Source organism: Pinus tabuliformis, chromosome 1_1 (genome assembly GCF_031772625.1).
Source record: "Pinus tabuliformis cultivar Carrire ecotype Pingquan chromosome 1_1, CPIR1, whole genome shotgun sequence".
Classification (NCBI taxonomy): Eukaryota; Viridiplantae; Streptophyta; class Pinopsida; order Pinales; family Pinaceae; genus Pinus; species Pinus tabuliformis.
Genome location: NC_142297.1, coordinates 998,331,193 through 998,349,302, shown reverse-complemented (window position 1 = coordinate 998,349,302; position 18,110 = coordinate 998,331,193). Strand labels below are relative to the sequence as shown.

The following is an 18,110-nucleotide window of genomic DNA, read 5'->3' as shown; positions in this document are numbered from 1 at the left end:
AGAACAAAGAACTTCATATTTACATCTTCATGATTAAGCTTTGCTAGTGTATTTACCCAAGAAAGCTTTAAAATCTTTGAGGTGATGATCAATATTAATTTCATTATTGCCTTGGAAGGAGGGCAACTTGTCAATACCATGCTCTAGAAGATCATGAGGATGACCATGAATGTTAGTGAAGTTACAATGGGAGAACAAGTCCATAGTGTCTTGTTTGGGCGGGCTAGGAAAAAGAAAATGGATATCAAGGAGGGCTTCCTGTCCTAGAAAAACAAGATTTTCACTAGAATTGAGCTTGTTTAATCGAACTCTAAGGGACTTTTCAGGATTAGGAGTGGGATTAACCAAGCTGCCTGGGTTCCTTCTAGTATATGCTCTCATGAAAGGAGGAATAAGTGGAGTCGCCACTCAAAACAGAAAACAAAACGAAGACACCCCAGGTGCTAGAACCGAAAGTAAGTAAATGGAAACTGAAGACAAGAAACTTATCCCGGTGAAAGATATAAAAAACCATAAACAAAAAAATTCTATCCCTGACAACAGCGCTAGAAAAATGTTGTTGCTTGAAGTGTAAACCCAAAGCGCAATGCTTAGAGTAAGGGATATCACTCTGATCCCAAGTCACTCTGTTTAAGCTATCTCCTTAAGCAGACTAAGGGGGTAGTCCCTAAAGGTGAAATGGATGTGGAACTTGTTGAGGATCAACAAGTTTAGGAGATATAAATGAATATCCTAGCAACTTGATTTAGAATTATGTGGCAAGTGAAATTATTGAGCACTACAATTTAGATTCTTAAGATATATCAGTGAGAAACCAATGCCTTAAAATTAAGAAATACTTGCACAATAAAGATTAATATGTCAAGTTACCAGATAGAAAATTGTTGCAAAGATGGGACGCAAGATCTATCCTAGATGAAATGCAGGATCTAGTCTAATGTGAAATGCAGGGTCTTGGTTGTTTTTAGTTAAATGCCTAGTTTAGGTGAGAGCCTTTTCCTCAATTGTTTTGAAGCTAGTCACAAACAAAGTTGTAGAGAGAGATGTTGGGGAAGGAGGATACGATCTCATTAACGATACCTCCCTAAGACCTCTAACCACCCAAGTGTCTTCGTTCCTACAAGGGATTTCCCACAAGAGAACTACAAGGTCACCTTTGTTAATCTTGAATAAGGGTCTAACTTCTCAAATTGGATGAAGAAGGTGGCCCTATCAACCAAGCTTATGCTTGGAGGTAAATTTTAATTATACAAGACGAACTCTAGGATGAGAATGCAAGATGAGAAAATTAGGAATGCTTCAATGAGACTACGATTATGCAAAATACTCCTCTAAGATACAATTTCTTGTAACTAATATATAAGAATACCACTTATCAATCCAATATTACAAGATCAATTACTAATAGCGAGACACTTCAATGAAGCAATGATAGCAATGATTCCTAATTACTTAAATGTGCTTATTAGGATTTCTCTTTCACTTGTTAGATTAGCAAATTAGAGTAAGAGAAAACTATTAAAAGGTTAGTCATGAGCGATTGACAATGTTTATGCAAGCATCATCTTCAAGGAGGCTCTCCAAGCACTCAAGTGTGACCGTTTGACATGCGTACAAGAGTCAATGCAACATTAAAAGTGAGTCATGTACAATATAAAAGCCATTAGTTATTTTCTTCAAACTTCACACTACCTTGTGACTTTATGCAATTTTCCAAGCTTAGGTATGGGAGGATCATCATAAAAACCTATCAAGTGTGCCAGTACCAAGATAAAGGAATATTTCTCTAGAAAGCCATTAAGGTGTAAGTTTAAGTGAGAATGTTATGAATTGAAGTTAACTTCATGGAAATGGTGTCTTTTACATGCAAAATTACATAAGATATTCATCCCCACGAGCTCTTTGGTAGAGGGAGTGCTTATGCATTGAGTTACCCTTTCCATGGCATTGTGTCTTATTACTCCCTTTCTTGCCTTTTCCTTATATTCTTTATCTTTTGCTTTGCAAGCTCCCTTTTCTTGTATATGCATTTCATTGCATATGGGTTGGGATAATTCATCTTATTCCTTTATTTATGCATTCCGTTGTATAGGACTTGAGGCAATGGCCTCATATTGAGTGGATAGAGCTTACGCTTATTTGGATTCTGATTCACCTTTAATATTCATTTCATTTTCTCTTGTGTTTTTAAACTCATATCATGCTCTTTCATTTTTTATTATACAATTACATCAACCTCACGGATTCAAGCCCCTTCTCATGAAATTATGAAGCACAAACATCTTTTTGGCACATGTAACAACTGAACCAAAAGAAACAAAAATGAGAAAAGGGAATAGAAGTAGTATGTCAAGTATGAAAAGACATGAACACTTTACTCTTTTCCAAATCCCTTAGTAGTACCCCTTTCCCCAAAAGTGGCAACACTTGACTAGAAGATCGATGATGACTGCCAAGGTGAAACAAGGCAAAAGGTATATCTTCCAAGCATCGTGATACACTATTTGATCCAATCCATGATCCCTACTTTCTTGCCAAATACATTGAATGTAAGCACCTAGCATGAAACAATATACAAATTTACCTCATGAATGTCGAGCACTATAGTCATTAAAAAGTGGGTTGACCATGATTCAAGATGCATTTGTGTGCTTCTTTTTGTGGAGAATGTTGGATGTCATCACCGAGATCACTGTCTGTGATGGATTATCAAAGAAAATATCCTATAGTTACACTTAGGAATGAGTGGATAATGCGTCCACGACTCGAACAACACATTTCACAACCTATACAAAGTTGTAGCCACAATATGAAGTATATCCAAGCTACAAAGACTTTATTGAAATCTCAAAATAACAATTCATGAATTTATTGAAACCTAAAATAATAATTCATAGAAAGGCCAAGACTCTAACATCTCCTAATATTGCTTGCAAAGGAAGCAAAATCCAGTCACAACAAATGAATGCTTAAACAAAAATCCTATGAATGGTGACTTTTCCAATCTATGATACAAATAATAGAGGGCACAGAAAAACCATCTAGGAATATACAACGTCATAAAACCTTTACCATTATTTAAATGTGCTAAAGAAGAGGATATTTATCTTTTTAGCATCGCATCTTAAAGAAGTAACTAAATAATGGCAGAATAATCAACTAAGGGATTGGAATGACCTCAATACGACTATAAGAAAAACATTTTCACACCAAAATTGAAAACAATGAATCATTAGACCTGTTGACCTCTACTGGTCAACTACCCATGCAGTACACCACCCTTTTCTTGGCAAAAAGGGGCAGCACCTGATCAGCGTATCCGTGCCATCCTGCAGTCATCAGCAGCTTAATCATTTTTTATTGTAAACCCAGTCTGCATGTATTAATTGTAAATAATCTTAGCAGATATGAGTCGTGTATGTGAATTGCCTAGGTGGACCTAACTTTCTAGTGGTAATCTACGTCCCGGAAGGTTTTTTGTCTCACCGATCCATGGATCGACAGAGTTTTCCTTCAAACCTGACCCCAAAGCCGGGATGGATTTTGTCATTGGAATTTTAGGAGAATCCTAGTGTGTTGATCTGCTAGATTATAGTTGTGTCGCAGAACTGGGAGATTTGTGAGGGTCTATGTTAAAGGGGTTTTTTCCCTTAAGATGTAAATTGTAAAAGTCATGATGTAATGTGTCTTGAGGGTCGAAAAAATGTTTTAAATCCCCTCATGAGTCTTAAGTCCTAGGTCCTAGGTGATGTTTCCGAAGGCTTAGTTCGATGATCCATTTTAAAATGAATTAAGAAATTAAAAAATGAATAAAAATAATAAAAAATAATAAAATAAAAAAAAAATAATAAAACCCTAACTAATAAAATAATAATATTTTAAGTGAATAAATCGACGGATGAGATCAAGAGATGTCTTGATCCTCATCAACGGTCGAGATCATTTCTACATGGATCACTCGAACTAACCGTTGGGATCATTTCCTTTAAATAGGGTGCTAGGGGTCTTTTCAGATCATTGGATCTGTGAGTCTGATACTGAAGAAGCTCTCTTGTAAATCTGTTTCTGGTTAATAAAAGAAGACTTTGGGGTCCATATCCTGCTGGTGTTATTCTCTTGAAATGCTGTGAGATTGTTTAATTTTCTGCATATGTTATTTTCAGCCGTTAATAATAGCTTTTTGTAGAGTATTGTGAGCACATGTATCTTGTTCATTTGCTGGGGTTTGGGTGCTGTTAGGGTTTCTGAAGTAATGGCAGGTATCTCCATTACTTCTTGAGATCTAGTAGCACTTTTGCCCTCTTTACTGATGGTTGTTTCTGAGCTGTGCAAAAAACATTTTCTGAAGGAATTTTGTGGGCGTTCGGGGAAGTTCTCGGCTGAACCAGCCAACTCCCGCAAGCATTTTTTGTTGAGCCCAGTTGGATTTGATCCTGGGTCTATCATTCAGTTTATTTTTATGATTTGCATGAGATATTTTCTGAAGTTCTTCACAGTGAAAAATCTGAAAATCTTTATTTCTTTAAAATAATTCTGTGCATACTGCTGAATCTGGCTGTTAAGGGGCCACATTTGTAAATTAATCAGCTATCTTAGGGTTTCAATTTTTCTGATCTAGGGTTTTAAATGTTTGTTTTATGCAGTTTTTCATTAGGGTTTTCAGTTTCTTGGATGATTTTTTCCCTTTCAAGCTTGCAGGATTATTAAATTCCCAAGGCCATCATCCGCCAGTAGCCACAGTTTTTTTTTTTTTTTAACACGCAGAGAATCAACTTTCCAGATAAGCCGACAAATATCTTTAATGCGTGCGTGTTACCAGGTAAATCGGTTCAGTCGGGCACTCCAACTCCATTTCCAGTGCACCGTATGAACGCCAAGATACAACAATTCTTGAGCAATCGGTAAATCACTCCGCTGTCACCTGTACGCATTTGCAAAAATTCGCGTTTCGATTTGCCAGATAAACCAAGGGTCAGAATCAAGGCGTATATTTGAAGGAGTTATCTGAAAGGCTCAGCATAAACAACCGGTTTTCTCTCGTGGGCGCTGGATGATCCCTTCGAGACCTGCGTACTCCATTGAACAACATTCTGCTATTGAACTCGCGTGGTTGCAATGTGAGATTTACATAATTCAAAATCGATTCAAATTACTCAATCTTCGCTGGATGGTAAGTATATCAAGCTGCTTATTTCCCTGATAATTGTTTGACAGCGTTTTCCGTGGGTCGTTTAGGGTTCCATCTTGTATGCGTAAGACTGTTGCATTTTTTTTTTTCGCCTGAAGTTTTTGTTGGCGTGAGTTATGCGTGCGGACAAATAAATCAATATTCTGGTTTGCGTGGCTATTTTTTACGACGGCTAGGGTTCTTTTTCAAAGCGTTTTCGACTTTAGTTTCACTTTAATTACTTTAGATTTTTTTATTATATTTCAAATAAAAATGAAAAGGGTTAAGCGTATAGTTCCGGTTAAATTTTGATTTTGTTAGATTTTAAAGTTTTATAATTTTAGGATTATGTTTCTTTTAGTTTGGTTTATGTGTAGAATAGATTATAACGTTAGTTTAGTTTGTAATTTAAATTTTTTATTATTTTAGTTTAGGACTTTATTTTGTTTAGATTTTTATTATATAAAATTAAAAAAAATAAAAAAGATTTTAGACTTAGTTTTATTTTTAATATAGTTTAGTTTTAGAATAGATTTTAAATTTTAAATTTTTTAGATTTTAGATTTTCATTTTTATAATATTGAAAAATAAAAAATTTGAAGAAAGATTTAAAAAAAAATTCGAAAAAAGTATAAAAAAATTTTGTGGAAAATTTTCTTCGTCAGATCCAGTCATTTTCGGGATTTATCATCTTTCATGCTGAGATCTAAAATTTTCAAGTCGAGATGCGAATATGATATCTGGTTAATAATTCATGATTCTCGTAGTGGTTTAAGGCTTTCATCTTTTCAAAATTTTCAGTTGCTGGATATCGTTTTGGTCATTTTAAGAGCATTGTGATTTCGCTGATGACAAATGATTGCTGTTCACAGTTTATGTTTCTATATCATCTAACAAGTAATCGTTTTAATAACAATCTCTTAAGGCACTGGTCTGCTAAATTAATCAAATCATTTTAAGTGCTTATTTTAATCGTGTCTCGTGTCTCCCAACCAACTGGTCGACAGTTGGTCTCATCATCTCACGGGGACTACCCCCCTTAGCTGCGGGAGACAGGCTTAAACGGAGGGATCGGGGATCAGAGTGACAGCCCCCGGTCTGAGCGTTGTTGTGTCAATTTGCGCGACAACATTTTTTGGCGCCGTTGCCGGGGATACTTTGTTCTCGGTGTTTCAACGACAATCTTCCTTCTCATTTTTATCTTTTCATCTGGCCCGGCAACGCCAACATTTTTTGGCGCCGTTGCCGGGGATAGAGTTTTTCTGTCCTTGGTGTTTCAACATCTTTTCATCATTTATCGTTCATCTGTATATCATTCGTTTGAGCCGGCAACGCCAACATTTTTTGGCGCCGTTGCCGGGGACTTTGTTTTCTCGGCATTTCATCATCTTTTCATCATTCATCGTTCATCTGTCTATCATTCGTTTGAGCCGGCAACGCCAACATTTTTTGGCGCCGTTGCCGGGGACACTTTGTTCTCGGTGTTTCAACGACAATCATCCTTCTCATTTTTATCTTCTCATCTGGCCCGGCAACGCCAACATTTTTTGGCGCCGTTGGCGGGGACAGAGTTTTTCTGTTCCTGGAGGTTTCATCGACTTTCACCTTCTCATATTTCTCATCTCTCATTTTGAGCTGGCAAATTCAACCTTTTGGGTTATCATTTGTATCTTTTATTGCCTTATTTTTCATCTCTTCGGTGTGTTTCTTGTTTGGGTGGCGACTCCATTTTCTCATTTTTCCAGACAAGAAGCCTTCCTCATATTTGCTTGTTGATTGCTTTTTGGATCCTAGAATCAGATTCATTGTTCAAGTGGCGACTCCACTGTTTTCATCTCTTGATTTTCTTGAGCAGATATCTAGTTCTATCATCCTTTTAATCCCTTATCATTCATCATGGATTATTCATTTAAGCCATGTCGTTTTACTGAACGTCTCCATGATTTTCCGGAAGATGCCATTCCTAAGTTACCTATTTTCTCGGGTGGTGATCCAATCGCTGTTAGAAGGCATCTAGTCTTGTTTACTCGCATCATGATCATATACTGTAGATCCCCTCAGTTTAATCATGAAGATATCAAAATGCGTCTATTTGTCCTTTCTTTAAAAGATGATGCTTTGAATTGGTTTAACAATTTTCCAAAGGAATCTTTCACTTCTTTAGAAGACATTGTCGATGCTTTTAAAAATAGATATGGTTATCCAAACAGCTTGCCTTCTGCCTCTAAAATTGTGCAACAAAATGAAAGTAATTTGATAAGAGGTCCAGCTGAAAGATCCCAAGACGATTCATCATGTCAGAATGTGTCATCCACCGGAAATATTGCAGATCAAGTTCATGATAGTGAAAAATCAAGGACAAATGACGATGAAAGGGAAGAGCAAAAGCAAATTTTACGAGATCTAATGATGCTGGTAAGAAATATGGAAAGCAATCAAACTAATTACGTCAATGATGTCAAAACTTTATGCACCCACCTGGAAAAACGTAATAGGGAGATTGAGGTCACGCAAAATCAGCATGCTAAAGAAATTGAGGCCATAAAAACTAATTATGAAACAGAAATTAGAATCATGCAAAGCAGGTTGTCAGTCTTAGAGGAAAATATCGTGACCATGAAAGTTGATCATGATAGGGAAATTGACTCTATGCAAAACAAGCTATTAACCATGGATGAGGAAATGACCATCATGACGTTCAATCATAATAATCAAGTGGCTGACATGCAAGCGAACCATAAAGAAGAAATAAATTTTATGCAGCATTGCTTGATGGACATAAAGGAAAAGAATGTTAAAGTAATGCAAGAACACCATGCCAGACAAATCAGTGCTACAAAGGTTGAACACTCTAGTCAGATGGATGCCATTAAAATACAAGTTCAAAGGTTTCAGCAACTGGCAGAGGATAAGAGAAACCAGCAAACATCAACAGATCAGGAGTCTTCTCATTTGCTGCAACAAGATTCATCTTATTATGAGGAGGTTATTGATTCGATTGAAAGATGGTTGATTGAAGGTGATCCAGACAGACTTAAGAATGATAAAGATCAGATGCAAGACAGACATGTCACGCATATCTTACATACTTCATCTGATAGTTTTGAAACAGAAAGTACCAGATCATCAGTAATTCAACCTGCCAGAAAGAAAAAGCGCAAGAGAAAGAAAATAAGAAGAAGATTTGACGCATCAGACGGCCGTGAGCAGCTTGATTTTCGGATAGGAAAGAGTCCTACCATATGCAAAATTGGACATGGTACATCCGACAAGCAGCCGACAGATTTGCCTGAAAGCAGGCAAATGCTCAGTATGCACTTTATTGAACACATCTGATGCCATGGGGCGTTTTTTGTATCGTATTTCTAACCCTACTCCTTGTTTTTCCGCATTTTCATTTCTGCTTTAGATAGTTAATAAATGAAGAGCTTTTTTCTTTCCTGTGCTTAATGTATATGCTGATTTTTTGGATGGACGCTACTTATTCTTGTGTTGTATGGATGCAGATTCTGGATTCTCACATTCCTGCAAGCAGCAACGTGTCCCCAAGTAGAGCCAGATGTTGACCTCTACTGGTCAACTACCCATGCAGTACACCACCCTTTTCTTGGCAAAAAGGGGCAGCACCTGATCAGCGTATCCGTGCCATCCTGCAGTCATCAGCAGCTTAATCATTTTTTATTGTAAACCCAGTCTGCATGTATTAATTGTAAATAATCTTAGCAGATATGAGTCGTGTATGTGAATTGCCTAGGTGGACCTAACTTTCTAGTGGTAATCTACGTCCCGGAAGGTTTTTTGTCTCACCGATCCATGGATCGGCAGAGTTTTCCTTCAAACCTGACCCCAAAGCCGGGATGGATTTTGTCATTGGAATTTTAGGAGAATCCTAGTGTGTTGATCTGCTAGATTATAGTTGTGTCGCAGAACTGGGAGATTTGTGAGGGTCTATGTTAAAGGGGTTTTTTCCCTTAAGATGTAAATTGTAAAAGTCATGATGTAATGTGTCCTGAGGGTCGAAAAAATGTTTTAAATCCCCTCATGAGTCTTAAGTCCTAGGTCCTAGGTGATGTTTCCGAAGGTTTAGTTCGATGATCCATTTTAAAATGACTTAAGAAATTAAAAAATGAATAAAAATAATAAAATAAATAAAAATTAAAAAAAATGAAATAAATAAAAAATTTAAAAAATAATAAAACCCTAACTAATAAAATAATAATATTTTAAGTGAATAAATCGACGGATGAGATCAAGAGATGTCTTGATCCTCATCAACGGTCGAGATCATTTCTACATGGATCACTCGAACTAGCCGTTGGGATCATTTCCTTTAAATAGGGTGCTAGGGGTCTTTTCAGATCATTGGATCTGTGAGTCTGATACTGAAGAAGCTCTCTTGTAAATCTGTTTCTGGTTAATAAAAGAAGACTTTGGGGTCCATATCCTGCTGGTGTTATTCTCTTGAAATGCTGTGAGATTGTTTAATTTTCTGCATATGTTATTTTCAGCCGTTAATAATAGCTTTTTGTAGAGTATTGTGAGCACAGATATCTTGTTCATTTGCTGCGGTTTGGGTGTTGTTAGGGTTTCTGAAGTAATGGCAGGTATCTCCATTACTTCTTGAGATCTAGCAGCATTTTTGCCCTCTTTACTGATGGTTGTTTCTGAGCTGTGCAGTAAACATTTTCTGAAGGAATTTTGTGGGCGTTCGGAGAAGTTCTCGGCTGAACCAGCTAACTCCCGCAAGCATTTTTTGTTGAGACCAGTTGGATTTGATCCTGGGTCTATCATTCAGTTTATTTTTATGATTTGCATGAGATATTTTCTGAAGTTCTTCACAGTGAAAAATTTGAAAATCTTTATTTCTTTAAAATATTTCTGTGCATACTACTGAATCTGGCTGTTAAGGGGCCACATTTGTAAATTAATCAGCTATCTTAGGGTTTCAATTTTTCTGATCTAGGGTTTTAAATGTTTGTTTTATGCAGTTTTTCATTAGGGTTTTCAGTTTCTTGGATGATTTTTTCCCTTTCAAGCTTACAGGATTATTAAATTCCCAAGGCCATCATCCGCCAGTAGCCACAAATTTTATTTTTTTAACACACAGAGAATCAACTTTCCAGATAAGCCGACAAATATCTTTAATGCGTGCGTGTTACCAGGTAAATCGGTTCAGTCGGGCACTCCAACTCCATTTCCAGTGCACCGTATGAACGCCAAGATACAACAATTCTTGAGCAATCGGTAAATCACTCCGCTGTCCCCTGTACGCATTTGCAAAAATTCGCGTTTCGATTTGCCAGATAAACCAAGGGTCAGAATCAAGGCGTATATTTGAAGGAGTTATCTGAAAGGCTCAGCATAAACAACCGGTTTTCTCTCGTGGGCGCTGGATGATCCCTTCGAGACCTGCGTACTCCATTGAACAACATTCTGCTATTGAACTCGCGTGGTTGCAATGTGAGATTTACATAATTCAAAATCGATTCAAATTACTCAATCTTCGCTGGATGGTAAGTATATCAAGCTGCTTATTTCCCTGATAATTGTTTGACAGCGTTTTCCGTGGGTCGTTTAGGGTTCCATCTTGTATGCGTAAGACTGTTGCATTTTTTTTTTCGCCTGAAGTTTTTGTTGGCGTGAGTTATGCGTGCGGACAAATAAATCAATATTCTGGTTTGCGTGGCTATTTTTTACGACGGCTAGGGTTCTTTTTCAAAGCGTTTTCGACTTTAGTTTCACTTTAATTACTTTAGATTTTTTTATTATATTTCAAATAAAAATGAAAAGGGTTAAGCGTATAGTTCCGGTTAAATTTTGATTTTGTTAGATTTTAAAGTTTTATAATTTTAGGATTATGTTTCTTTTAGTTTGGTTTATGTGTAGAATAGATTATAACGTTAGTTTAGTTTGTAATTTAAATTTTTTATTATTTTAGTTTAGGACTTTATTTTGTTTAGATTTTTATTATATAAAATTAAAAAAAATAAAAAAGATTTTAGACTTAGTTTTATTTTTAATATAGTTTAGTTTTAGAATAGATTTTAAATTTTAAATTTTTTAGATTTTTAATTTTCATTTTTATAATATTGAAAAATAAAAAATTTGAAGAAAGATTTAAAAAAAAATTCGAAAAAAGTATAAAATTTTTTTGTGGAAAATTTTCTTCGTCAGATCCAGTCATTTTCGGGATTTATCATCTTTCATGCTGAGATCTAAAATTTTCAAGTCAAGATGCGAATATGATATCTGGTTAATAATTCATGATTCTCGTAGTGGTTTAAGGCTTTCATCTTTTCAAAATTTTCAGTTGCTGGATATCGTTTTGGTCATTTTAAGAGCATTGTGATTTCGCTGATGACAAATGATTGCTGTTCACAGTTTATGTTTCTATATCATTTAACAAGTAATCGTTTTAATAACAATCTCTTAAGGCACTGGTCTGCTAAATTAATCAAATCATTTTAAGTGCTTATTTTAATCGTGTCTCGTGTCTCCCAACCAACTGGTCGACAGTTGGTCTCATCATCTCACGGGGACTACCCCCCTTAGCTGCGGGAGACAGGCTTAAACGGAGGGATCGGGGATCAGAGTGACAGCCCCCGGTCTGAGCGTTGTCATGTCAATTTGCGCGACAACAAGACCAATAGAAAATCACCAAACAAATAAAGCATGCCAAAGAACAAGTTATTAAAATGGAAAACTAGTTACAATAATGTCGAATATGTTGGTGAAATTGGTGAATCAATAGATTGAAACCACATATTAGTGAATTAGCGGTAGGTCTAGAACATGATATTATAATTTAGTTAGCCTTACATTTAAAGTAGAAGTGTCATGGGAGCCATCCCCCAAAAACTTAAAAGGGATAAAACCCTATAACATAGGCACAACTTTGAACTTCAAAATCCATTGGGAGTAATATTCAACAATCAACATCCCCTTGTTCAACATAGACTTTTCTTTTCAACTATGAACATTAACCTTTTGATTTTTACCTTGGAAACTAACCTCTTGACTTGGTTATTGTCTAATTTGGAAGCTATTATTTTAGCCATTATTGGTCTCTAGTGACTGTGTAATGTTCCTAATAGGAAATTAACAACGAATAACAGAAAAACATGCTCATGAACAACACCCAAAAATTGCAAACATACATAAATATCAAATACACGTATATTGACACCAAAACTGGGTCTTTATATTAAATTCTGAGCTGAGTAAATACAATTTAGTGAGGGAAAGAGGAAACTAGGCTTGCTACAACAAGCAATCAAAAGCCCAAGTTCAGAAATCACTGTCAAAGTGCTCAAATATCAACCCAACTAAGGTTTGCACAGACCCAGTAAATTCTTGCTCGTGCTACTGGAAGAAAATGGTGATATCTGCCACTTCTGTGCTTAGAACCTCCTGAAATTGCAGTTGGTGGCTCTCCACAATTTGCTTAGAAAAACCCAGAAAAGAATCTGCCCCAAACTTATCACTCGGAAAACCCACAAAATGGTGCAAATTACTAGCAAATGTTGGTTGGAAAGTGACACCTGTTTGAGCCCTCTAGCGTGCTCAGAAAATTCAGCCCAATTAATCTTGGCCTCTCCTCAATAAACCTAGAAAAGCCCAGAAAGGGTTGGGCCTAGTTCCAACCTTCCGAAATTACCCCCAAATTGCGTGAGCTCCCTCTTTAGCTGGGTAATTCGTACTGCCTGAGAAACAACTGCCAAAGCCCTCCAAAATTAGTTGAAAACTCCTCCAAGAATTCTCCTTATGCCCCCCTTGTAAATCCTCAGCCCAACTTTGGTTCAAGCTCCAACAACCAAGGTGCTGCTCTAATGACTGCATTGGCCTAGTCAATAACACTTCTGTGCTGGCCCAGGAAGAAGAATTTCGGCTTGTATGTAGTCCACTCAACCTGCCCCTCAAACCACTGCAAAAACACCGCTAGGTACCATGAGAATGTGCCTCTAAATTTCCGGAACCAACACTATCATGTAGCTCACTCCCCTGAGATGTGCGTGGTCCTTTACTACACCCAGTCTGCTCCTCAACAACTCGAATTTCCTGTGTAAACCCTTCGGAAGAGCTCCAAGAATGCAACAAATCTTCCCTAGGGTGACACTCGAAGTCCACCGAAGTAGGAGTTGAGATTTCCCCTCGGAAATCTCATGTGCTGAACAACACTCTGTTGAACCAACTAAACTGTTTGAGCAAACAATGGTTCAGTTATCAAATTAGCAAAAGGTACTAATTTCTGCCCTCACCCTTTTATTTATAATTGCTGCCTCACCTTTCCTTGTGGGTCCCTTCTCCAAATATTTCAACCTCCCTCCACAAAAGTCGATTTTTCCTCAAGGGGTGTATATTCCTTGAGGGGTGGCCCCCACATTCCACCATCTCCACAAATTTTCCCATTTTCTCTAAAGTGGGGCCTTCTCTTTACCCAAAAATCAAATCTTCCTTTGATTTCTCCATTCTCCTAAGTTGTGGGCCAAAATTCCCCCCCCAAATGCCAAAATTACAAAAGAGGAAATTCTTCTTAACAAAATTAATTAATTTGGGGACATTACAGACTGTATAACTAATCTCTTGTACTATTATATGGCTGATGATGCCCTAACCTTTCCCTAGCAAAAGATTATGAATTATAAAGCATCTCTACTCTCAGTTACAGATATGTGCTCCATGTAACATATAACCGAACATAGGACTTTTTTTATTGGCATATCTCTCATTCTATTGTTTGTACTTGTAGTTAATTTCTTGTCTCTACACCACACTTGCACAATCAGACTTCCAATAACCTTGGAATCTCTAGGTTTTTTGGTTGTCCTTCAAGCCTTCCTTGGGGACTTGGAACAAAGGTCCGCTATCCTTTTTTATAGTCGAAAATATCTATAACTTCTCATTGCTTATTTGTTTCATGGTAACCTCAATGTTGAAGAATGTTTAGATAATCCAAAGAACTTCTAATGCAATGTTATTGTGAGACTATTTAAGATAGTGGCTTGCACGGTCATAAAAAATTGCATGAATGATCCTTGATTCACTTATATTGCAGGTATCATGGGAATTGGGGCAGTGAATGTTGTTCGTGGCTCTAGATCATCTAATGAAGAGCTCTTGCACATATACAATCATTCTGATAGGTTGGTGCTTATGTGTTTTTTAAATTTTATTCTGATAGGTTGGTGCTTATGTGTTTTTTAAATTTTGGTTGATATTCAAGCTTTATCTCTTTCATACATGTATAAATTCAGTTGCACATATGGATACACACACACCCACACATACAATCACATAAACTGATGTAGACAAGGAAAGATTATGCTGAAATAGGTTGTATTTCCCCTTACGTATGTTGGTGAGTACTCTCTTGTCATTCTTTTATTCCTCTCACTCTTATGAAACATTTCACATTATTTACATAACATATGTTATGGATCCACTTAGCAGTGTTGCTAAGGTCCAATCAACCTGTTGGATGGGAACATCGGGCAGGAATCCACTATCACCTCGGCCCAAATCCATGCTATTTAGGCCCAACACCTCTAAATGGCCAAGGGAGGAGTCCCTAAATCAACCCCAAGTAACTCCTCAAAGATCAGTGCCTTGTATGGAGTCACCTAGAGTGGAAGTGTTCACTGATAGGAGCTGTCTAGTTGTAAAATGTGCCATTGTAGAAGCTGAAAACTAAATAGAAAATATTAGTAGCACAAAATCACCGAAAGTAGATTGTGTAACCTATAGATTTTTTCCTGCAAGAAAATATCTAACCAAAAATGTATTTATTATGTAAATTGGGTCGCTATTTAGAGAGTTATGACTCAAGAGTGGAAACAACTTGTCCTCCTGTGTAGCAGACTGTTAAAATCTTCGAAAAATGCAAGGACAACAATCTGATTTCGTTATGAAAGCCAATGTACAAGTGCTTTAGCACTTCTAGATGATTAATATAGGAGTAGACAAGGTATGAGGGAGAACATGGAGGATTTTGAGGCCTCCTATCAACTAAAATATGTCTGAAAAGTGAATTTCTAACAAGTTGGAAAATACTTTCCATAAATTTGGGTGAAACCCTCTTGGTTTACTCACCCAAAAAATTCCAAAATTAATATAAACGCTTAAATATGGTTGTAAGTGATGAAATTTTACTCTGAGTTCACTGAAATATAACTATTATGCGCTATAGAGTAAATGGAAAGGGTTAGATGGAATATACTTGGAAAGGTTAAAACCCTTTTGAAAATGCAAATCCAGCTTTGTAGAGCAATATAAACTTCAGATCTGCAGTGGAAAATGGCTAGATACAAGTATAAGACTATCTTTAGATGATCCTTATATCTTTTCTTTGTTAGATCTATCGATAAAATCAATATTCCCCAAAATTTAAGCTTGTAAATGAAATAATTCAATAAATTTAAGCAAACAAAATACCCTAAACTAATTGCAAAAATTCAGGAGTTTATTTATTTATTTTTGAAATAGGGGCGGTTTTTGTGTGATACTTGTGCCATATACCTCACCTTTGCAAAAATGTGAAGTCAAAGCTTCCTTCAGTGAAATAGCTGATTTTCTTAAAGGAGTGAGTTTGTACCAAAATGGAAATCAACCATCAAAGTGGTGTCTCCAACCTTTGATCTTTGTGTGCAGTAGAATACGAAATTCTGAAAACAAATTGAAGCTTCCTCTAGAGATGGTTCAAATGCTTGGACCAACATCCCTGAAAAACAAGAAAATGTTGAATTTTGTAACTATGGTCAGTCTTCATAGTGTATATTTGGGTCATTGATGTATTTATATTGATTATTGTAAAGATTGTTCTTCATGCTAGAGTCAAAAGAAAATTATATTTTTTGAGTCTTGTCTATTTTGACTTTATAAAAGAAGAAAATTTGAATTTGGAAGTTTGAAAATTTGGCTCCAAAGGAAGTCAAGTTGGCCTAGACAAAGGACACACCCATTCGACCCAGAAGAACACTATATATAGACATTCGACCTCCTCCACAAGGCAACAATTCAATCTCCCTTATCAAGAATCTTCTGATTATCCAAGCGAAGGATAAGAAGGACAAGGAGGACGAAAACAACAAAAATCATATCTTTCTCTCTGTATCTAGCTGACATGTGTGGAAGGAATCTCTCTCCAGTTCACATCTTTTTCTGGGTAGTTACAATTGTAGGGGCTGAAATTTCTAGGCAGTTGTAAGGGGCCGAAAATTTGGGATTCTGATAGTTTCTGGGAGGCTGAAATTCAGCCTAGGGTAGTACAAGAAGGCTAGTTACTGGATCGGATTGGAAGGCTTGATTTGGAGGGTTTGACCAAGTTTCAGCGTAGTTTTGTTGAAGGTCAGTTTGACCTAGTTGTTAACTAGAGGTCTAGTTGTGTCTCCTGTTGAACAAAAGAATTTCTCTATTGAAAAGGTTGCTGGGTTTTTCCCCTTACTGGGTTTTCCGAGGGTAAATATTGTGCATTGTGATATCTATTGTTTTACTGCTCTTATATGGTTGAATTTATGAAGTATAATTCCTTAATGATATACTGGATAAATCAAAAGAAGATCAACATCATTAGAAGTAATTATCAATTTTCAGAAATGTTGTGCTTGTATTTATTGCACTTGAAAAATCAACATGGTATCAGATCTTTGGTGGAGAAAGGAACACTGAGATCACTCTTGAAGAAACCCTACATTGAGATCACAATTATTGAGTCTTGTTGATCTACATCCATGGCTTCTTCTATGAAATCAGAGAACAAGTTAGAAGGGGCTTCAAATGTTAGAGCATGGAAAACTAAGATTGATCTTATTCTTGCAAATAACAAAGTTTTGGATATTTTGAAGGGAAAGGTTGTAGAACCAATAGATAATGCAGGAAAAGAGAAGTTCAAGGAAGATGACATCACTGCCATGAGTCTTATTGTGGATTCCATTCGAGAATCATCTAATTGTTGAATTTTCATGACCTTGGTGTCTAGGATAGAATCTTAAAATATCTGACACTACCAAACCAAGAATCTCAACAAAGCTACTTTGCACAGCGGAATATAAACAACAATAAATCATACATGCACAAATATAGACAACTTTTTACAGTTTTTTCAACCCAACTTCGTTATATTAATCAACATATAATACAACCGTCTAAGGTTCCTCTACCAGGGATAGTGGCCCTCAATTATCCAATGGTACAAGAATACAAAATACAATGACAATCCCGCTGCTCTAGTGCATAATCATAGCCTCTATGTCGTATCTCGTTCTGCCGGCCCTTCACCCCCGATAAGAAGCAACACAAATTTGCCTCTATCAATGAAACAAGTCCATTTGCCCACCGAACACATCTCCACCTATTCTCACGTTGATCGTAAGTCAATCTACACATCAACACATCGAGGCTCTGTTTGAGTTGTTCACAACTCCGTTTGTGAACAACTCCCTTTGCCCACTGTTGCTCCTTAGCTACTCAGGGTCTTCTTCCCACTATAGCCTTCCATTACTGCTATATGAAGACTAACCTATCACTATTGCAAGTCTCTTCGCTAACACTAACATGCTGTCATAATTGCTCCTCCAGGCTAGCCAATCCTTGAGCTCTCAAACTGCCTCCTAGTAGCTTCTCTCGTCCATCAAAGAGATACACAGGCTCAACACTTCACCCAACACAAAACTGTCCAATTCTGCTACTTCTAGGGCTACTCTTGGGTCACCTACATGCTGCACTCCACCAGTCCAGAGGTATCCAATACTTCTGTCTACACTAGGACTTCATCCCTAGCATCAAATCAACTACAACTTCACCAATACATACCTTGTTCTTAGTTCTAACGAACTAAAGTAGATTATGGTTGTAGGAATTTACAGGGTAAGTTCCTCAGAAAGAATACCAAGAGGACACCGCTCACAACCAGATCTCAAATCAATACACCAGTATTTTTGACGTGGTT

At 36.8% G+C, this 18,110-nt stretch overlaps 1 protein-coding gene across 3 annotated transcripts in view; it reads left to right on the top strand.

Moving 5' to 3' along the window:
- LOC149217954 (long-chain-fatty-acid--[acyl-carrier-protein] ligase AEE15, chloroplastic-like) overlaps positions 1-18,110 on the top strand; it is a 447,245-nt gene that overhangs the window by 123,241 nt on the left and 305,894 nt on the right. For all 3 annotated transcript variants that reach the window (XM_089393097.1, XM_089393099.1, XM_089393098.1), the window contains one exon: positions 14,223-14,310. In XM_089393097.1, the coding sequence (XP_089249223.1) occupies positions 14,223-14,310 (88 nt within the window). The remainder of the gene's footprint in view (positions 1-14,222; positions 14,311-18,110) is intronic.